The 23582-nt window shown below is 26.3% G+C and overlaps 2 protein-coding genes across 2 annotated transcripts; both read left to right on the top strand.

Annotated features, from left to right (window-relative positions):
• Positions 1–387: 387 nt before the first annotated feature.
• Positions 388–6054, top strand: LOC145837974 (bis(5'-adenosyl)-triphosphatase-like). Its single transcript, XM_082945481.1, has 4 exons — positions 388–504; positions 1988–2133; positions 4435–4533; positions 5822–6054. Exons 1-4 carry the CDS (start codon positions 399–401, stop codon positions 5936–5938), a joined length of 468 nt encoding a protein of 155 aa, XP_082801607.1. The 5' UTR covers positions 388–398; the 3' UTR covers positions 5939–6054.
• Positions 6055–17225: 11171 nt separating this feature from the next.
• On the top strand, positions 17226–19670 carry LOC145837855 (protein O-linked-mannose beta-1,2-N-acetylglucosaminyltransferase 1-like). The gene has a single exon (XM_082945316.1). The coding sequence runs from the start codon at positions 17251–17253 to the stop codon at positions 19210–19212; it is 1962 nt and encodes a 653-aa protein (XP_082801442.1). The 5' UTR covers positions 17226–17250; the 3' UTR covers positions 19213–19670.
• The last annotated feature ends 3912 nt before the right edge of the window (positions 19671–23582 follow it).

Raw genomic sequence — 23582 nt, 5'->3', positions numbered from 1 at the left:
AAAGACATTTCAATTTATATTAAACACCTTATTCAAAAAGAACCAAATACACTTAAGAATGGTATGAAAAAGAGAGCTTGAAAAAAAAATTATTTGATCAGTCTGACTCTTATAAGGGAAGTGTCAAATAAAACTTTGGATTTAATACTGGGTCAACAGGGTACAAACAATATAGTAAATGCTGCATTGGTCAAAAAACTTATAATTTGTTCATATCTTAGTTTGTTATTTTTAACTGTTTGGCTAAATTGCTATAATTTATAAAGTTATTAGGATATTTTTTATTTGATATTAGGTTTAATTTGTATACCTTACATATCTAAAATAGTTATTTTGAAGTCTGAATATTTAATTTAATCATTTAAACTTTTATTTGTTAACAGGTAAAAATAAAAAGTATGAAATGTTACAGTTTTGGCCAGAAAATAATTCCACTTGGCCATTCATTTTTGGAATCCAAGCTTAGCTATGCTTTTGTTAATTTGATGCCACTTATACCTGGACGTAAGTTAGATTACATTTGTTAACATAGTTTTATTACAATATATGACCTGATGATGTAGGGGTACTATTGGCGGATTTTTTTGATTTAAGTTTATCATTAAGTAAACTAATATAAAGTCAACATATTTTAAACTAAGAATATAAAATTAAATTCTAAATTAAAGAAGTTAAAAAGCTGCAAATTTTTTGAAGCACAGTATGAAAAAATCATGTGAAAACTTTCAAATAAGAAATATTTTCTTAAATTCTACTAAAAAGATCTATGAATAAATTCTTTGTTTCTAGAAAAACTAGCGTTTATTATTGTATAGTACAATTAAGCATATTATTTTTATTGTAAACAACTTTTTATTTTTTAATTAAGTGAAATTTTAGACTTGTTTAAGCAAAAATGAATTACTGCTGTGTTGCTTTTTTTGTGTGTTTTGACCTTTGGGTTTTGATTTTGCAACTTTCAACTCAAACAGTTATTAATGTTGTCTTTAAAACTCCTACCCTATAAGGGTAGATGTCAAATATGCACCAAGAAACACTTTTGCTCAAAGGGAAATTTTTTAATCAAGGATCACTTATGCATGAAGGGTCACTTTTGGGCAAAGGGTCATCTATTTTGCAGGAGTTGAAATTTTTTTACAACTATTAATTTTTTTTAATAATTGAAATTTTCTATTTATTTTTTTTCTGTCCCTGTTACCCCTAACCCTAACCCTTGGTCATAAATATTTTTTATTAATAAATTAATTTTCATATATTATATTTTCTTGTTTTTTTTTTATAATAATAATAATTATTTTTTTAATTTTTACTATCACTGTTACCTCTAACCCTTACCTTTGGTTGGTAACTTTTTTTTTTAGATTATTTTATTATTAATTCATTTTTTTTTAAAATAGTTTTTATTACTTATTTTTTACTTTTACTATCATTGTTACCCCTAACCCTAACCTTTGGTCGGTAACTTTTTTAAAAGATTAGTTTATCTTTTTGTATTTATATTTTAAATTTATTTTATTTTTTTAAAATTTTATTTATTTTTTTACTCTCCTGCAAAGATGACCCTTTGTGCAAAAATATCATTCTGTTCAAAAATATCCTTTTGTGCAAAAGTATTTTTTCATGCATATTTAACCCTTTGTGCAAAAATGTCTTCTTGCATATTTGACCCGTTCCCACCCTATAATGCTATACAATATTCCAGTCTAATAAATAGAAAATAGACTTTTTACACAATATGGTAGAAAAACATCAGTTTTATTCTTCCTTCTACAATAGTAAACGTTACTATTAAGCTGAGGTTTAAATAAAAAAATGTAAATACATTTTTTAAGTGTTTTAAAATTTAATTAATATTTATAGGATTCTTATTTCCTTGGATTTCCCAGATGCATAATTTTTTTTGAAATCTAAAAAAATATATTACTAATAGTAAGATTGATATACCTAAATAAGTTAAAACGTATAAAAGTTATAGTAATAATATTAGATGTGCTTGTTTGTCCTCAAAGGGTTGTAGAAAAGTTTGAAAACTTAACTCCTGATGAAGTAGCTGATTTGTTTCAGACAGCACAAAAAGTTTCCAAAGTTGTAGTTAAGTACTTCAATGGAACTTCTTGTACCTTAGCTGTGCAGGTTGTTAGACTATATTGAACACTTTTTGTTTTTTCAATTACAATATTTTAATAACTAGCTGTATATATATGTATCTATAAAAGTTTTTTAGTAATAAGTTTATGTTTTTCATAAGTAAATGATGTACAACTTCAGACTTAATCAGGGTTCGTGCGCGTCAGGCTAAATCAGGCTAAGTCAGGCTAAATCAGTTTTTTTGAAAAAAGTTGAAAAACGTCAGGCTAAATCAGTTTTTTTATTTAAAAATTTGAGAATCTCAGTTTTTCTCAGTTCAAATGCTTAAAAATTTTTGATAAAAAAAATTGAGAAACCTTTTTAAGATCAAATTGAGATGTGAATTTATTTCTAAATAAAGATTTAGTTATCAAAGACAAAATCAGTCAGTATTTGTAAAAATAAATGCTTAAAACCTTTTGTAGAATCTCTAAAAAATTACTAAGAATCTTCATTATTTTGTTTTGAGTAGATTATTTACGTCATAATTATCAAAATTCCTAAAAAAATACAGTTTAAACATTACAGTTTAGTTCAACAACTTAGCTGTTTGTTTGAATTGTAATACTCGTATAAGCGTTTCATTTTGAAATTTAATAAAACCTGACAATGCACTCGTTTTAATATAAATCTTCTGGTTATAATGCTTTTACTTAGTGCTTAATTAAGTTGAACAATTGTGTTTAGTTATATATAAAATTTTTACACTATTAATAGATTAGACATAATACTTATTTCAAAACTTATCACTAAATTTGTTTAATAAGGGCATAGGGGGGTCAATCACCTTTTCCACAACTTAGTCTTATTTTATTGAGTTGTAATTAAGCTATAAGTTGCTTTCTCTAGAATTAAAAAGCTCAAAATATTTTTGAGATAAAGCTGGTTGAAGTCGGAGACTACAATATAACTAATCAAGACCCCCCCAATACCTAAAATGACTTTTAAAGGAGGTTTTACTTACTTTGAAAAAAATGTCAGGCTAAATTGGTCTCAGTCAGGCTAAATGAAAAAAAAATCGCGCACGAACCCTGTTAATGGTAATTTAAACCTGTGTAGCTAAACTGGAATAAGAAAATTTTGTGCTCTCAGGCTCAAAAATCCCCAAAAATATGCCAAAGACCTTTTTTTGCTTTTCATTATAAACTCTAGAACATCTAGTGTAACTTTCAAAATGGATTTTGAGTACCCTATGTGGTTTTTGTGCACCCAAAAATAAATTTAGTGCACACTGTGAAGACCCATCGCTTTAGAGAATACTTTATTTAGGGCATAGATAGGGGAGTAAAACAATTTTTTTACATTTGCGTTTTGTTTTGTAAAGTTTAAACTAAGCTATAAGTTGCTTTTTACAGCTTTTTGATATTGAAAATAGTTTTTACATGAACATGTTTTTTACAAGTTGATCTTATTTTATAGAGTTTTTTCTAAGCTTCAAGATGCTTTTTATTGTTTTAAAAAAATTCAAATTATTTTTTGAGATATGACCAGTCAAAGTCGGGCCTCATAATAGGTTCCCTATGAAAAGGGAAAACTAAAACAGCGAAAAAAGACTGTTTCATTTAAAATCTATCTCCTCCTACATTTTTCAAGCAATTTTCTTCAAACTTTCACAGTCTAATCTTTATATAATAACAAAAAAACGTTACTTTGGAATTGAAAAAAAAACACCTTTTTTTTTAATTTTTATGATAAAATTTTGATTTTTTTAAATTTCTAAAATTCTAAAATAACGTTTTTCCTTTTATTATAAGGAACGTATCCTGAAAATTTGAAGAAAATTGCTTGAAAAATGAAGGAGGAGATAGATTTTTAGTGTTTTTTTTAAATTTCCGAGAAAATTGACCCCGAAAAATTTGCATTCCATACGTTTATATTGGAAAATTTTTACAAAAAATTAAATATCTCAAAAGTTAAATGATATTTTTGAATTCTATAAAAACTGGCTTATAGTTTGTACTTAAAGCTTTCATATAAAAGCTAAAGTTAATTTTAGTAAAAAAAAATGTTGGACCCCCCTATGGCCTTAAAGGTAAACTTTAGGCTCATTTCATACCTATCAGTAACTTTGATTATATTTTATTATAAACTGTACAAATTTTATAATTTTGTGTGACATTGACATTAAGTTTAGGTTTCTCATTTCACTGGAGTTCCCTGTATAATCACAATTTTACAATTTTAAGTTAATGTAAATCTTGTGAAGTTTTCAAATTTAGTTTATTTGGCGTTAAAATATGATTAGAACTTACTGACTAATCATCTGATGTAAGTCTCAAATGATAAAGCTCTATAAACTCTAATTAGGACGGGAAAGATGCTGGTCAAACAATTCCACATGTGCATGTACATGTTATACCTCGAAAGCCAGGAGACTTACCATGTAATGATGACATTTATAAAAAAGTTGGTTTGTGTTTATTTGTCCCAACCTTTTATACTAATCTCTACTAAAGCTTGTTTTGTTTTAATAAAATTAGATATTTGGTGTGTAGATGTTTGTATAAGTTGTAAGTTAAGATTAGTATGTATGATGTAAATTATAATAAATATACTTTAATACTTTTGACCAAATAAAAAGCTTTTATGTGTGTATTCCAATTAGTTTAAGATATTTTTTTATTTCATTTTCATCAAATTTTACTATTAAATGTTTTTAGTATACTCAGTTTTATTTGTTTAGATTTTATGACTTAATTTACCAAATAGTTACAGGGTTGCCACACACTCAGGTTACTAAGGATAACTCAGATTTGAAATTCTATAAAATCTCAGGGTAGCTTAGGATATTTTGACTTTTTTTAAACTCAACATTACTCACGACAGTTTTGATTTTTTATAAAAATCTCAGGACATATTTTTTTCTAGATCTAGAATAAGATTTAGTTGATCCAGTTTTAATATGTTGTTATTTTATATAATTAATTTTATTCAAGAACAGGGTTTTATTGATTTTGATATATTTAATAAAGATTTAATTTTGGCTATTTCTTCACTACAATTAGAAAATACATTGTAGTTTTTATTTAAAATTTTAAATTAATATTTATCATGATTTGAGTTTATACTAAACTGTTAAATTAAAATTTAACTCAACAGTTTATACTGAACAGTTATTACAATTTAGTATTAAACAGTTTATACTAAACTGTTGAATTGAAATTTAACTTAACATTGAAGTTGATAAATATGCATTCAAGTTAACCATCCTTAATGTGGTAAGATTAAAGTTAGTTAATCAAAATGAAATAAAAAAAATTCAAACTATTTTCTGTTAAATATAAAGTTAACTAACATGATTACATAAAATTATCCAAAAATAATTTGTTTTTATAATCTCAATTGATTTAAACTTGTACTGTTGAATCTTCAAAAACAGTATTTCTCATAATTGAACATCTAATGTAGAAGTATACACATACAACCTTCCTTTTAATTATTTAGAAGAAAAATTAACATGAATCATGAGTATTTGCTCCAGAAGCGAAATTTTTTTCAAGAATTTGAAAATTAAACTTCGGATGACTTAGGGCAGTTTTTTTGAATTAAAGAGTGGCAACCCTGTAATTAAAAAAAAAAACTAAAACAAAAAGATTTTGAAATTAAAAAGAATATTTACAATATTTTTTGTTTTTAAATTTTATAACTAGTTTTAAACAGTTTTCAAGTTATTATGAAATGAGTATTTTTCTAGCTTCAAACTCATGATGAAAAATTAAACTTCAGCAATGAAAGAGTTGCCAGAAGCTCTAAAGAAATGCAAGATGAAGCCACCTCATTGAAAAACTTCATCAAACAATGGTCATTTTGAACAAAGTTTAGCTTAAAGTTCTGTTCTATAATGTACATATATTTTTTCTTTGTATATTGATTACTTCCTTCAATTCTTTGAGAAAAATTGTGTACTAATAAACTACATAAATATAATGGTAAAAGCTTGTTCATAATTTATTTTATACAGACCTTTTTTGAAAGTAACAAAAATCATTGCTGCCAAGTGGTTATTGAATTTTAATGTTATTTATAGTAGTTTTTACAAAACTTTGTGTAATTAATTGTTTTTTTTAGAAAGAGCTTTAAAAATATACTATAAAATTTTAAATATACAAACTTTAAGTCATTTTGGAAATATTTAGTTATTTTTTTCAAATACATATATACATTGATTATTATAAATGCTTATAACGTTTAAGTAATTTTATTATAACTGATTGCTAGCCTTATAAACTATATTTAAAGCAAAGTTTTTCAAGTCACAGAAATGAAATTAATTTTCACAAGATGATTAAAAGAAACATCACAATACTCCTTTAATAAACTAACATATATTTCTGTGTGTCAAGCAAGTTAAGGCCATAGGGGGGTCCAACATTTTTTTTTTACAAAAATTAACTATGGCTTTTTTATGAAAGCTTTAAATACAAACTACAAGCCTGTTTTTATAGAATTCAAAAATATCATTAAATTTTTGAGGTATTTTATTATTTGTAAAAAAATTCGGATAAAAACATATGGACCGCAAATTTTTTGGGGTCAATTTTCTTGGAAATTAAAAAATTTCACTAAAAATCTATCTCCTCCTTCATTTTTCAAGCAATCTTCTTCAAATTTTCAGAAAATGTTCCTTATATTAAAAGGAAAAAACGTTACTTTAGAATTTTAATAATGTAAAAAAAAAAAAATTATCACAAAAATTAAAAAAAAAGTATTTATTTTTCAAAAAAAAAAAATTACAATTTTTTTAAATTCCAAAGTAACTTTTTTTTGTTATTGTATAAAAATTAGACTGTGAAAGTTTGAAGAAGATTGCTTGAAAAATGTAGGAGGAGATAGATTTTAAATAAAACAGTCTTTTTTCGCTGTTTTAGTTTTCCCTTTTCATAGGGAACCTATTATGTGGTCCAACTTTAACTAGTCATATCTCAAAAAATAATTTGAATTTTTTAATACAATAAAAAGCATCTACAACCTTAGAAAAAACTCTTTAAAATAAGATCAACTTGTAAAAAAAATGGTTTACCCCCCCACCCTATGGCCTTAACACACAGGGTTCGTGCGCGTCAGGCTAAGTCAGGCTAAATCAGTTTTTTTGAAAAAAGTTGAAAAACGTCAGGCTAAATCAGTTTTTATGTTTAAAAATTTGAGAATCTCAGTTTTTGTCAGTTCAAATGCATGAATTTTTTTTAATTAAGATCAAATTGAGATGTGAATTTATTTCTAAATAAAGATTTAGTTATTAAAGACAAAATCAGTCAGTATTTGTAAAAATAAATGCTTAAAACCTTTCGTTGAATCTCTAAAATAATTTTAAGAATCTTCATTATTTTGTTTTTAGTAGATTATATACGTCATAATTATAAAAATTCATAAAAAAAGTACAGTTTAAACATTACAGTTTAGTTCAACAACTTGACTGTTTGTTTGAATTTGTTTACATGAGCTTTGTTTTTCAGAGCTTATTTGGTTAAACTGTTTTAATTTCTAATATAAAGGCTTTATACCAAATACTTTATAGATTAATACTCTTAGCAGTTTGTTCATATATTTTATTTTCTGTTTATTCAAAGTTATTAGAGATATTCACAAGACTAAAAAATTACTTGTGTAATATCATGGTTATTTTAATTAGTTATTTTAAAAATTAAGATGCTTTAATAATAACATAAAGTTTTTGAGAGATGTGTTTAATTACATTTTGTTTTTCTTTTACAGACTTATTCACATTTCTGTTTTAATTAATAAAAGCTTTTGGTCCAGTCATGTAACTTATAATTGACGAATTCAAGTACTAATTGACACGAACCTTGTATATGGGTGATAAGTGGTGGATGTAACTAAGCCCCAAAATTTAATAAAGGTATGAATTCATTGAAGCAGAAATTATAATGACCAGTTAAAAATATTCAAGTTGCTGGGTGAGGGATTGATAGATGTTTAAAAATAATTCATTTATATTTTTATTTTCTTTAAAAGTAGTTTTGTGAATACTTTTATTGTGTTAATTTGCTATTTAAGACCCCCCGATACCCAAAATGCCTTCTGAAAGTGATTTTTTCTACTTTGAAAAAATGTCAGGCTAAATAGGTCTCTGTCAGGCTAAATGAAAAGGAATTTCGCGCACGAACCCTGACACACTTCAACAGAGTTATGCAAGTCCAACAGAAACAGATTTTTTCAACTTAAGTAACTCCGTTGAAGTGTCTTAACTAGCTTGACACACAGAATTAGTTTAATAAAGAAAAAACGTACTGTAAAAATTTGTTTTTAATGTACATTCCAGTGAACTTACTTCGCTCGTATTTTTATTTACAAACGAATAGCTTGTAATTTTAAATATTTATTCCAAAGATATAAATGCAATAATAATGGTAGCTCGTGAAAAAATAAATTAATTTAAAAAATTTATCTTCTATGATCTATTTAAATTTTGTTATAAAGCTATAATGATAATTTTTTTTGTACTTTGTAATAAATAGTTTAAGTTTATTTAATGTAAAAAAAAGACCATCTTTAACTCTTTAAAATTTATTTTTTAAATTTGCTTAAGGTTTGTTATACTTTTTATTAAGTATAAATATTTAATAACTAAATGAAATACAAATAAATAAGTATTAATTTCTAAAGTAGAATGCTTCATACACTTAGCTAACATACATAATTTTTAACTAACCTCATCACTAAGTCAACTTGCTTATAAAATTACTAGAATTTTATATTTGGAATAAATTATTGAGTATCTATTTCGGCCTATCAACAATAAATAATGAACTTCACCTCAAGACCAACAACAACAGCATCCTAGACAACCCACGACCAGCTTCGTTCATATTAGGACTCATCAGGCAGGCATTGTCGCGAGAAACTGCTGTTAAGATCTTACCAAGCGGGACTAAGTACAAAGTACTAAAGCGACCGTTTGTGGGTAAAATTGAAAAAATTGACACAGCTAAATCATTCGCGCGATTCCTGCCTGATGAGTCCTAATAAGGACAAAACCAGTCGTAGGTTGTCTCGGATGCTGTTGTTATTGGTCGTGAGGTGAAGTTCATTACTTATTATACAGTAAGTTATTCGTAATTCACTGGTGGTATGCTAATTTCACTATTAATAACAGTATAAACACTAGAGTTAAAGTGGTTTTAAATAAATGGGTTTAAATTTCCAATTAAATTTATTAGAAGTTAGTTAGATATATAATGCATTTTGAACACTTTATTAAAGAATTGCTTTAGTGCGTTAAGTTTCTTTACTTACTATTTTGATATTTTTGTGGTAAAATATCATAAAAAAGTGTATAGTTTGTTTAAAAAACATAATATAATTTTGTTAGGAAAGAAGCCCATTACATATCATTCAAATATTAAAGTGCATTAACAAAAGTTATTTTGAGAATGAAGTCTAATGCATTTTGCTTATATAAGTTTACAAATAGTAATTAAGATTGGTTTAAAAAAGGTTGTGGTGTGTAGCTGAATGAACGAAAATTCTTTCTATACACCAGGTCCTTTAACCAAAATTTTGAGATTAAATTTCTTTACTATGACAGTAAACTTACTTTAAAGCCAGATAATTTTACACACACCCCTTTTTGCTTAATTATTTCTGATATAGTTTATTGTTTTATTCTATTTTTATTACCCCACCTTACATATAATGAGTATTTATCTGTACATACTGTAGTTTTTAAACAATAACTTTCATTATTTTGATTGTAAGTTTTTTATATAAATTTTAAAATTTACCTTATTTCTATAAAAATATATTTTTGTTTTTATAGCTTTAATTTTACTTAAATTCAACTACAAAATGGCACAAGGCAAATAATATTTTTTTTTAAACTGAATATTTCTATAATTAACTTTTTTTAGTACTTAATGATTTTCAAAAAGTTTATAAATAGTTGTTTAGTATTGTTACTTTTTTTAGATATATATTTTTTATTCGTAATATAATAATTAAAAAAATAAAGTCTCTGAAAATTTTTTAAACTAATAAAAAATAAAAGTGTAGTTGGATAACTAACTGTGAATTTTTTTTATAAAAAAATTTAAGGGCATGGGGGATTAAATGAATTTTTTAACAATTTGATCTTGTTTTGTAACATTTAACTAAGCTACAGGTTGCTTTTTACAGTTTTTAATATTTAAACTAATTATTGAGATATAGCCGGTTACAATCAGAATACAATAGGTCCCTTATGGGAGGTGCAAACTAAAAAGACGAAAAAAATAATTTTTTACTAAGAATCTATTTTGCTCTACGTTTTTTGAGATGAGAATCCTAAATTTTTAGGAAATGTTCCTTGCAATATTCTGTCGCAACAAAGTTTAATAAAAAAGAAAATTTATAGGAGATAAATTTTTAGTAATTTCTAGTTTTTGCCGTTTTAGTTTTCTCCTCCCATAGGTAACCTATTGTGCTCTACGACTTTAACCAGCTATGTATTTTTTTTAAATATATAAAGTGAAACTTGTAGCCTAGTTAAAACTTAACAAAATAAGATGAAGTTGTGAAAAAAGTGGTTTACCCTTCCCCTATGCCATATATAGTTTATTTAACTAAGTATTTAAATGTTACTTTTTGTTAATGTATACATTGTTTTTTATTTTAATACAAATGAAGTAATGGGAAGGTGTCAAATATGCACAAAGAGATATTTTTGCACGAAGGGTCACTTTTGCACAGACTGAATTTTTTTTCAATTGTATTTTCAATCCTCGGTCAGTAACTTTTTATTTGTTTTTTTATTAATTTTTTTTTATGAATGATTTTTATGAGTTATTACTTCCTTATTTTTAATTTTTCTAACTTTTAATTTAACTTTTTTTCTTTTAGTTTTATCTATTCCTTATTAATTTCGTGCAAAAATAACCCTTCGTGCAAAAATGTCTACATGCATATATGACCCGTTCCCAAAACAATAGTATGTATAGAAGGTCAGGTTTTAAAATATGCAATTTATATTAGACTATAAAAACATAAAATATGATTAATTACAAGAACTAAAGCTAACAAATTTAAAACAAGCTTGCTTACAATGAAAAACACAATGTTTATTTAAAGTTTTATTTTAAAGTAATATTTTGTGGTTTTACTCACTTATATTATATTGTTTAAAGTCCTTTTATTTTCTTCTAATTTTTTATTTATTTACAGAGTTAGTTATATTATTTAACATGAAAAGTATAAAAAAGACGATACATGTTCATTACTGGAAAATAATTTTGTCAGCTATTCCAGGTAAGTATTGTGGGTTTGACAGCCAGCAACCCATGATAGCTTACATGGCAATATTTTCTCCTGATGTCCTTGGAGCTCTAGAGACAGTGGAAGTTAAGCAAAAAATTATTGATTCAAGACAGTGTTTCAGGGCTATCTTTGTTAGATGCCTTTGATTTGAAACCAGTTGATCCTGCATTAAACTCTCTTCATAAAATTTGGAAAATAAAAGCTAAAAATACTATTGAAGTAAACAAAAAATCGACCCTTTAGATATAAATTATAAAAATTTAGCTATTGCAGTAATCATAGGAATTTCTCCAGTTTTAATTGAAAAATATATAATTCATTGTTTAATCAAAATAATTAACATAATTCTTAACTTAAACAAAATTATTGCTTAAAGACAAGTCATCATTCAATCAATTTTTACTGTATTTACAAAAATAATATTATGTTTATTATTTTGCGATTATTATTGGTTGCTTTTAATTTTGTAACAACTTATTTTTTACTCCAAAGCCCTTTAGCACATGGGAGGAGTCTAATATACAAAAAGGGACTTTTTTTCATGAAGGGTCAAATATGCACGAAGACACTTTTGCACAGTTTAGATTTTTTTCTTTTTAAATTAAAATACAGGAGGGGATGTTGGAGTTTTTAAATACCATTTAAGAGAGATACACATTATAGATTTATAGTTTATTACATACTTTTGACAATGTTTGTAAATATAAAAGAATAACTGTTAACAACTTTGATACTTTAAAAGAATGTAGAAACAAACTTGAGACCCTGATCAGCAAAGCTATTTTAATTAAGGTTATAATTTAATTTTAAACAAACAATTAACTAAACCGGGTATTACCCACACACTAAAAATTTTTGACTAGTTATATATAATTTCCTTTAAACAATGTATAGAAATTTATGTAACCTGTAATTTTACTGTAGTTTATAATTTTGTCATATAACTGATTATATATATCTTGTTATTTAATTTATGTTGTATATTTAGTTGTTTTTACACTAATTTTTAGTTATTTTGCACAGCTTTTTATTTGAAAATAACTGATAAAAAATGTCGAAACATTGTCAAAAGTATGTAATAAACTATAAATCTATAGCAGGGTTGCCACACGGTCAGGAAAAGTCAGTAAAAACTAAAAAAATAACAAATGTCAGGAAAAGTCAAGAAAAATGGGGGTTTTTGAAAAAAAGTCAGGAAATTTGACAAAATTAAAAAAAAAAAGGTCAGATTTTGTCAGATTAACAGGGTTGCCACTCGGTCAGGAAAAGTCAGGAAATCAGGAAAAGTCAGGAAAAATTTTAAAAAATGACAAAAGTCAGGAAAAGTTGGGGGATTTTGAAAAAAAGTCAGGAAATTTTATAAAATTTAAAAAAGATTCAGATTTCGTCAGTTTAAATTTACAAAATTCCTTGTTTTCCAAAGCCTTCAAATGGTAAAAATTGATTAAAAGTCCTTTAAAGTCAGAAAAAAGTTCCAAAATTTTCCTAGAAATTTACAAAAATATTTAATTTTATTTCCAATGCCTTCACCTGGTATAAATGAGTGAAATATCCTTTATAAAACTGCAAAAATTTTCTATTAACATATTGGAAAAGTACCCTACTTGAACAAGCAGATTTTTTAAGCTTTTTAGTATTGATGATCTGTAGCAAGTACACTTCCATAGTGAAACTGTGATATATGCACAAAAATTGTAAAAGTTCCTTATATGTCATTTGTTTATCTAGATACATTTATGCTAGGAAATTCTAAAAAATTGTGTCTTTTTTCAGACAAGCTGTGTTTATAAGGTGATAATACAAGTATTTTGCTGATAGAGCTATTTATTACAAACATGAATCATACACAGATGGTTTAAGTGATGTACTGGAAGTTTGATAGTATTCAGCAAAAAACTGTTGTTTTCAACCTGTATTAAAATTAGATTGAAAGATTTTTATAGTTTTCTATGTATTTTAGAATAAGTTTAATTTAATAGTATGATTTAGAAAAGTCAGGAAAATTTTGGTAAAAAGTCAGGAAATTTTTCTCAGCTTGATCAGTGGCAACCATGGATTAATTTACAAAATTCCTTATTTTCCAAAGCCTTCAAATAGTAAAAATAAATTAAAAATCCTTGAAAGTCAGTCTAAAATTGCATAATTTTCCAAGAAATTTACAAATTTATTTAATTTCCAATGCCTTCATCTGGTATAAATTAATAAAATATCCTTTATAAAACTGCAAAATGTTTCTATTAACATATTGAACAACTACCTTACTTGAATAAGCAGTTTTTTTGATGCTCTTTAGTATTGATGATCTGTGGCAAGAACACTTCCATAGTGAAACTGTGATATATACACAAAAATTTTCTTGCAGTTCTTTAGTTATGTGATATCTCTTATGCAGCCTTTTTTGACATTGTACCAGAATACCCAGCCTGTTTTTTCCTTTATGCATGAGAACATTTTGTGCTTGGTAATTAAATTGCTGTGCATCATTATGAAAGACGTGATAGTTACGAACCTCAGCTTAACCAGTTCAAGGTTGAAATGATCAAGCATCCCTAAAACCTGCCCTTGATCTTGGTTGTGCTGCAACCAATTTGCTTGCAAATTTGAGGAAAAAAGACCTAGTTGAGGGACAAAATGTCTTAAATTCAACAAAAAATATAGATTATTTGTTATAAAAGCGGTTGAAAATCTCTGGAGCAGAATGGCTATTGGAAGTACATTTATAAAAATATGTCATGCCTAAATCCGCATAGCCTTGAAAAAATTCCGAGTCACAATTGTTGTTAAGCGTTTTAAAACATTGTGCACTCCTTAACATAGTAAAAATGTGCTCCAACTCTGAAGGTGATAAGAGCATTGAACAATTTAGAACTTAAATTGGTAAATTGTCCAATTAATGCATTAAAGTTCAAGAGCTTCAAGCAAAAGGAAGATTGTTTGGACCAGTTCTATTTTGAAACATTAAAATTTCCTGCCAAATCTTCTCTCGGAAAGTTGTTGCAAGCAGCATTTGTGTTGCACAATGACCAGGCTGAGGTTGAACTAGATTAAGTATTAACAAAGCTCTACTTGAAAACATTATGAAATGAGAAACTATTACATCCAGAAGAAGATTTAAAGATTATATGTATGCATACAAACTAGAGCTGTATACAAACTAGAACTTGTTCTGTAGAAAATACAAGTATTTTGCTGATACAGCTGTTTATTGCAAATACATCAATCATACACAGATGGTTCAAGTGATTTAATGGAAGTTAGATGTTGAATTCATCAAAAAAACTGTTGTTTTAATCTGTATAAAAATAAGATTGGAAGATTTATATAGTTTCAAGTGTTTGATTATGTATTTTAGAATAAGTTTAACTTAAGAGTTTAGATTTAGAAAAGTCAGGTAAGTTTTAGTTAAAAGTCAGGAAGTTTTTCTCAGCTTGATCTTGGCAACCATGCTATAGTGTGTATTTCTCTTAAATGGTACTTTTAAATTTAATTTTATGTAATTTTTTTTATTATCACTATTTACCCTAACCCTTTCCCTCGATCGGTAATTTTTTTTGTATTTTTATAACTTCTTGTATTTTCTTGTTTTTTTTAATTTAAAAGTTTTATGACGTATTTTAATGTTTTTTTCTTTTACTGTTACCCCTAATTCTTACCCTCGGTCGGTAATTTTTCTTTTCTTTTTTTATTAGTTTATCTTTTAATTTTTAATTTTATTTTTTTTAATTTTTGCTCTTATATATTTTTTATTTTTTTACTCTCATGCAAAATTTACTGTTCGTGCAAAAGTGTCCCTTCGTGAATATTTGACCCGTTCCCAAAGCACATATATATAGCATTTTTTGTAATTAGTATTATAATTTTTTGTTTATTTTCTGAAATATACTATTTAAGGGCATAGGGGGGGGGGGGGGGGGGTAAACACCCTTTTTTGGTTTTTGATCTTATTTTATATAGTTTTTACTAAGCTACAAGATGCTTTTTACAGATTTAAAAAATTCAAAATAATTTTTGAGATATAGCCAGTCAAAGTCAGAGGCGACAATAGGATCCTTATGGGAGGCGCAAACTAAAACGTCAAATAACTAGAAATCACTAAAAATCTATCTCCTCCTACGTTTTTTGAGATAACTACCTCAAATTTTCAGGATATGTTCCTTGCAGTATTTAGAAAATTCTTTCGGAACAGAATTTAAAAAAATTAAAAAATAAAAATTTTATAACAAAAAAACAAAAAAAAAACTGTTTTTTTTGTTTATTTTTTATATAAAATTTCTATTTTTTGTTTTTTTAAAAATTCCTTCCGACAGAATTTTTTAAATATATCAAGGAACATTTCCTGAAAGTTTGAGGTAGTTATCTCAAAAAACGTAGGAGAAGATAGATTTTTAGTGAAATAGTCTATTTTTGCCGTTTTAGTTTGCGCCTCCCATAAGGATCCTATTGTCGGCTTTGACTTTCACCGGCTATATCTCAAAAACTATTTTGATTTTTTTAAATCTGTAAAAAGCATCTTGTAGCTTAGTAAAAACTATATAAAATAAGATCAAAAACCAAAAAAGGGTGTTTACCCCCCCTATGCCCTTAAACAAATATAAACAAATATATATATATTACTATATTAAATAATTTCATAACAATTTCTGGTCGATAATGCTTGACAAATCGAATTGGAGCTAAACATTTATTTGATTATATAAAAACAATAGGTTTATACGACCGTTTCCTATATGAGATATATAACCTCATAAAGTTTAATTAAAAATAAATTTTAGCTCACTGATGAGTATATGAGGTTTTATATCTCATATACGAAACGATCGTATAAACCTATTGTTTTTTATATAATCAAATAAATGTATATTACTATATGTATAATCTAAAAATTAAATTTAAACTGTTAAGGCTATAAGAGGTAAGTAATTTATTTATGTTTATAATTAGTCTTGTTTTTACATAATAAATTAAACCACCAATTTTGTTTTACCATTTACAAAATTCAATGTTACCCTTGAGATATAAGCAAACAAAGTTAGAGAGTTCAACGCGTTTGTAATGGAATATACAAACTAAAATGACTACAAAAAAGTATTTCACTAGAAATTTATCTCCTCTTAAAGTTTTTGTGCAATATTTTTAAAAATTTATCAATCTAATTTATAATAAACTTTGCAAAACTTGTAGAAATCATACTTTTAATTTTTTTTGTTCTATAAGTATACAAAAAAAAAGAATAACTTAAAAATTTTGTTCATTAGATCATTTTTTCAAAGTCTGCTTCCTGCAAGTTGTTTGTGTAATTAGGCAGTATATTTCCTGAAAGTTTAAAATAAATTGCTTTTAAAATGAAGGAGGAGATATATTTTTAGTTAATTCTTTTTAAATTCCAAAAACATCAGCCATAAAAATGTTTACTATAAACAGTGGTATTGGAAACTGTGAACAAAACTAATTATATCTCATAAACCTCTTAAAGAATTTTTTCAACAAAAAGTATGTAATAATATATACTTATAACTATTATATAAACGCCAATGATATTTTTGTAAAAAAAATAACCTCCATGGTCTTCAATTTATTTTAACTCTATATTACATACAAAACAACTGAAATAAAATAAACCAAGTTGAGTTATGTTAAAATGATTTTATAAATCTTTAGTTCCAAAGTATAATTTAAATATTTCCTTGCATTTTTTTTTTAAATTTAAACGTTTTTTTAATATTAAAAACTTTTTAAATTCTTTAAACTGAAAGACCTTATGTATGATTTTAGTAAGCTTATGCTATTAGAAAAAAATTAAAAAATAACTTTTTAAAAATTAGTTGATTAAAATAATATTTATTTTATAGATCTAGATAGAATGGTTAACATAATATGGTTCATTCAATTCCTTTTACTAGCTATCTAAGCAGCAGTTTAAATTTGAGAAGATTTAATTACCAACAGAATGTTAGACTTCTCGCTCACTACCACAGAAAGTCTTTTTACTCGATGCAAAACCTTGTTAAGCTGCTTATCGTAGTTCTTTTGTTAGCATGTTGTGCTTTTAACATGAAGATAGCTTTGGAGCAGAAATTACAGTACGAAAAAAGAGCATTTGTTTATCACCATTCTTTTGAGAAGCCTGTAAAAAATATTGAAAGCGGTTTACCGGTTTTAAATTTTCAAAAAGTTAATGTTGAACACATAATTTTCTGTCTTGATGTCACTTCGAGCAAAAGCCTTCTTCGTATTTCTGTGAACAACAATACTGCCTATAAAGCATCCGAACAAAACGGGTTACATGTAGTTGTAATTGACCATCACAATGGTGCTTTAAAAACTTCAAAACACTTCACTACCTTTGAAGATTTTTCTAGTGCTTTAAATGATGTTGTTAGTTTTGTATTTGGCTATGATGACTTGCTAATACTTGCACTCAATGGAAAGTTTTCACCTAAAAATATAGATGAAACGTTTAGCAACTTTTCATTATTAAGTAGAAGCAAAACTTTAGGGCAGTTAAAGTCAGGTGATACAATGGTCTTTATATCAACTGGAAGAGGAGTTTTTATTGCTGAGGAGCATAAGTCAGTCGACAGCTTTTTTGATAATGCGGATCCTGTTAATTTAAACGAAGATATAAAACTTTCCAAATTGCACAATTTTAAATCTTGCAACTGGCCACAAACAGAAGAAAACTTTAACCGTATCAATTTTTGTTCAAGTTATAATGGGTATGGGGAAATATGCGCTTGTCACAGAATAAATCTGTTTAGTTTGGAAAAAAATGATGCCAATGAAAACTACATTCAAGTTGTCCCAATTAATGTAATAGCTTCAAACAGACCACATTATCTATTTAGGTGCCTGTCTTCATTGTTGAAAGCTGACGGCGTCAACCTTGATGCAATCACAGTTTATATTGACGGGCAGTACAATGAAACTTATGATCTTGCCAAACTATTTGGTTTGAGCGCCGTATACCATAGACCAGTTGGAATTGGTGCTGCAAGAATCTCCCAACATTATAAACACAGTTTTACAGACGTTTTACAAAGACACAAAGATGCTGAGTTTGTAATAGTAGTAGAAGATGACTTGGAAGTATTTGTTGATTTCTTTAAGTATTTCAACCACTTAATGCCAGTGTTGCGTGAAGACGAGTCTTTGTACTGCATTTCTGCTTGGAACGACCATGGCTTTCAACATACATCCTTTGACCCTACTATCTTTTACAGAGTTGAGACCATGCCCGGATTAGGTTTTATGATGAAAAGGTCTCTCATAGAGAATGAACTTTTACCAAATTGGCCCAGGTCAAAACTTGATTGGGATTGGGACATGTGGGTGAGAAAAGTAAACGTTAGAAAGGACCGAGAGTGTGTTATACCGGACGTGTCCAGGACGTACCACTTTGGACAAAAAGGTTTACACATGAATGATAATTTCTTTGATAAATATTTCAAAAAACGCAAATTAGTTACAAACTCAACAGTAAAGTACCAACCAGCAAATCAAATGTTTTTAAGTAACTATGAGCAGCTTATGAATGAATTAGTAAAAAAAAGTATTTTAGCTAATCACAGTCTTACGCCTTGTAATCCAGAGTTTATACCTACATCTGCAAAAAAGTATCAGAAAGTATTTGTTGCTTTTTACAGACAAGGTAGCACAAGCGTAGAAAACTTAAAAAAGGTTTTTAGATGTCTAAAAACATGGGATTTAGATGTTAGAGGTATACACAAGTATTCGTTCAGAACTTTTGTAAATGGTAGTCATGTCATTTTTGTTGGCTGCCCGTTATCTCCTTATTGTTCTTACAAGCCTGATCATGTGAAGCCAATAGTAGTTTAGTTTTTTTTTTAATTTTTATAGGTATTTTTGTACTAGGTTATAAAAGAACCATTTTTAGAGGTAGCTTTTAAGTTTTGCCTTTTAAAAAACTATCTTTATTTTATTTAGAAGCTGATCTAAAGAATAAAAAGAAAACATGTTTATTACCCTTTAATAAAGCTTAAACAAGACTGTATAATAATCATAGTTGTTTTTTATTTGCACATTTAAATTGTATTTTTTAGAATTGTCTACTGTGGATTTAGTAAGTTATATAAGTTTGTATGTTTTTTCTAATGATATATGTCTAAATCCAGTATAAACATTTGTGCTAATATATCGAGTTTTTATGTTTTGCTTAGATAATGTGCACTTTATGTCAATTTTTTTTTAACGAATTTTTATGACATATAAAATAATATTAATCAATCAAAAAAAAATTGTTGTTACACAGTTATACTCAACATTAAATCTCCAATATTTTCTACCAGTTTTAAAAGCTTTATTTAAGTTATTTTAATCAGTTTTATTTCTCTAATTTTAGGCTAATTAAGATTAATTTTTCTTAAGCTTGTCAATTACTACGATATTTATTATTGATAATTAGTAAAGATGTTATCAAGTTTGTTTTACGTACTATGTTAAATAAATAATTACTTAATTGTTTCAAACAACATAAATTGTTTCATAAAGCAACATTTATTTCTACTTAAACTAAGTCTAGTTTCTACTAGATTTTTCACCAGGTAAAGAATTATTATAATGCATTAAATAAAAGCAAAGTAGTATGTAATGTTAGAACTTTAGATTTACTAAAATACATACAATGTTTTACATTTAAAAATTTTACTTTGATTTACTGCTAGTTTTTTTTGTTTTTGTTAACTCGGAACACTACTAACTTTTACTTTTTTTAATGAGTATGTATGTTTTAATTCAGGGGTTTGCGGCATTTGTGGTTTGCGGGTCAAATTTTTTAAATAAAAATACTTGCGGGCAGCAGCTGTAATTTTAGTATTTACTCTCCATAAAAGAACCGAAAAAGCTATTGCAAATGTAAAATTTTCCACGAAATGTACCTAATTTTTTTTGCTTTTAACTTTGAAATCCAGAACATCTAGTGTAGTTTCAATATTTTTTATTACATGCTACATTTGCATGTTTGGAGGCCGTATGTATTACCTTTCATGGGTCACATCACATTTAAAATAAAAACGTTCTAGCGGGCTGCACTTTTACCCTTCATAGCCCGCAGTTTGCTGACCCCTAGTTTAGTTATGTACTTCAGTTGAAGTTTTGAGTTAATTGTAGTTTATTTTATTCAAAATAATTTTTCAGTAAGTAAAGTTTTTTAATAGAATATAAGTTTATATTTAAATAATTTGACTGAAAGGTACAAGTTATTAAAAATGAAATAATAAATTTGCAGTAGTGTTAAACATGAACAAATGAAAACCAATTTAGAAATAGAGGTAGATTATGTTGAAAATGTGGTACATTTAAACCAAATAAAGATAAAATTAGGAATAAAAATGTAACAAATGCTAGACTTCTAAAGTATTTATTTAAAAAATCCGAACGAAACAAATTTGTTGGAGTATACAGGGTTGCAAAAAAACCTGGAATTTGAGAAATTTTGAAAAAAAAACCTGGAATTTTGAACAAAAATCAATAAATTACCTGGAATTTTATACAACTTTTACATGTTAAGTAGTAAAATTTCGATTTGACACAAAAAATATGTTGTATAGATTGAAAAATTTGTCATCGAAATTTTTTTCATTAAAAAACATATTTTGTGAAGCTTTAACATATGTTTTCAATGTCGTTATACTATTTAACACAGTTTTTTACCTTAGACTTTATTTTTAACTAAAGATATAGCCTAAAACGTGTAGTTTTAAAAACCAGAAAGAAATTTTGAAAACCTGGAGAAAATTTTCTAAAAGCATTTGTCAACCCTGAGTATAACAAAAACAACAGTTTGCGAAGTACTTGTTTTATTGAAAGTGGCTTATTCTATCTCTGTTCTTAAAGAACTTTGTAAAGCTTAGTTATCAATTTGATATAGAGGAACTTATGTCAATAAAGCAAGTACTTCCAGGGTTCATACGCATAGGACAAAGTCAGTTTTTTAGCAATATTGGCAAAATGTCAGTTCAAATGCTCTTAAATTTAAGAATTAATTCTTTTATTCTTTTCTGAGTTGGTTGTTAAACTGTAATTTTTTCTGTACAAAAACTTGGTTTTTATAGCCTTACATAAAGCTATAAAATATTTTAAATAGATATTAATTAACATAAAATTAAGTTAATAGTGGCAGAATGTCAGTAAAATTCTAGAAAAAAATCCGAGTAGGTTTGTTCTGAATAGATGTTAAATTGTAGATTTCTTTTAAGTAAGTTTTGAATTTTGCGACTCGGCACTCTTTTATCTAATACTCTGAAAGTAGAATTTTAAATAAGTCAGTAGTGGTTAATGGACAATTTAAGCTCAGAAAACTTGAGTTCTTATGATACAAACGCCATATAACTAATAAAATAACTAGAAAAATATAAATTATTTTTAAATTTTTATTACTAGTAGGCTTCATTTAGAACTAGACTGATAGGCTATGTAGTTTTATATGGTTATAAGCCCTATTGGGCGTCGACCTACAGGAGCTAGAAATTTTCAAAATTTTACCAACGAAACCTGTACTAAGCTCATAAATGTTATTGTGATTTCAGATACATCATTCCAAGTTAACTTTTACTAAAAAAAACCAATAATGTTTTTTTATTGGTTTAAAACAAATAACCTAGAAACCAGTTCAGAAAAGGAAGTACAGAGTTGCAAAACTTAAAAATGAATTAAAGTTAGAAACGTAAGATTGATAAATTATTATACTTTAGTTTAAATGAAATTGGTCGCGCACTGGACTTATAAAATATTATTAAGTTTGCATTGTATTTTGAGGTCTTCTTGGAATAATCAGATAGTAAACAAGGGTGTTTAATAAGTAGAAAGTGCAAAATGTGGAGTTTTCAACATTTAGCTTCACATAAGTAATAATTTTAAAATAATGATTAAATAGTATTGCCTAAATAAATTTAAGGCTAACACTAAATTATTGCTTAAATAAATTAATTTTCTTGGGTCGCTTTCCAGAAATGCAGTATCTTTTATTACCTTACTGACAGGGTTGACATAGGTTTAAAATAGAATATCACAGATTCAAAAAGTGTTTTCCAGGTTTAAGAAAATTACCTTTTGTTCATTTTTGGTATATAAATGTTGAAAAGATACTGTAATGCTGATTTAAATGTGTAGTATAATATGTAAAATTACAAATACTATAAATAATTGGTATATGGAAGATTTTAGTATTTAATCTAAGTTCAATTATTTTATATGTAAAATTCCAGTTTTTAGTGATTTTTGTTCAAAATTCTAGGTTTTATGGCAACCCTGCACTGATATAAAAATAATAACTTTTCAAGTTGTTATTTTAAGTCTTACTTTTAAAAGTATTACACGTTTTTTAAGACTAAACTTTAAGCTAGTCGGTTAGAGTTTTTTTTTTTTTGCATAAAGTTTATGTAAATACAGGGTTGCTACTATACCTGGATTTTGACAATTTAAGCAAAAAAGAACTGGAACTTGAGAAAAAAAAACCTGAAATTTTGAACAAAAAACCTGGAATTTTTCAAGTTTGAGTTTTTAAAAATAGATAAAATTAAAATACTTGTAGTTTTTTATGACGTATAAATCCGTAGTTTTAGCTAAATTTGTTGTTATGGAAACAATAATGTTTTAACATTAAGTTTTTGTTGATATTGTTAGTGACAAGAAATCATTAGGAAAGAATAAAAAAACATTACTTTGTACTTGTAAAAAAATGTTACAAATTTTTTACAGAAAAATATAAAGTGAGCATTAAACTCTTTAAATTTTTTAAACAAAAAATATAGTAAACTGAACAATACACATTTTCTATTTTATCATTCTTCTATTTTGGCACAAGATGAATTTAATATACTTCAGACAAATTAATTTTTTTCTAAAATTTTTTTTATAGTTATTTGCCTTAACTAAAAAAGAATGCTCAATATACTGGGATGTGAAGAGCTTATTTAAATACAAAATTTATGCAAATTGTATATTTTATTCGCGACCGGTTTCGGTGGCAAGAGATTACGACCTTTTCAAGTAAAAATAAAATATGAAACTGCATATAACAATGTTAGTTAATTATACTGTTGTTTAAAAACTTATTCATGCGTGAAGAATATAAACAAAAATGTTGCATATTCGAAAAATCAAGCATATCAGAGTATATTTAGGTAAAATTGGTACTAGTTTTTAAAAAAACGGATTGAATTAATACTAATATAATGAGTCAAATAAAA

The sequence above is a fragment of the Thalia democratica genome, chromosome 6 (genome assembly GCF_965202585.1).
Source record: "Thalia democratica chromosome 6, ktThaDemo2.hap1.1, whole genome shotgun sequence".
Taxonomy (NCBI): Eukaryota; Metazoa; Chordata; class Thaliacea; order Salpida; family Salpidae; genus Thalia; species Thalia democratica.
Note: the sequence above shows the minus strand (reverse complement) of the source record. Positions and strands in the feature narration are given on the sequence as shown.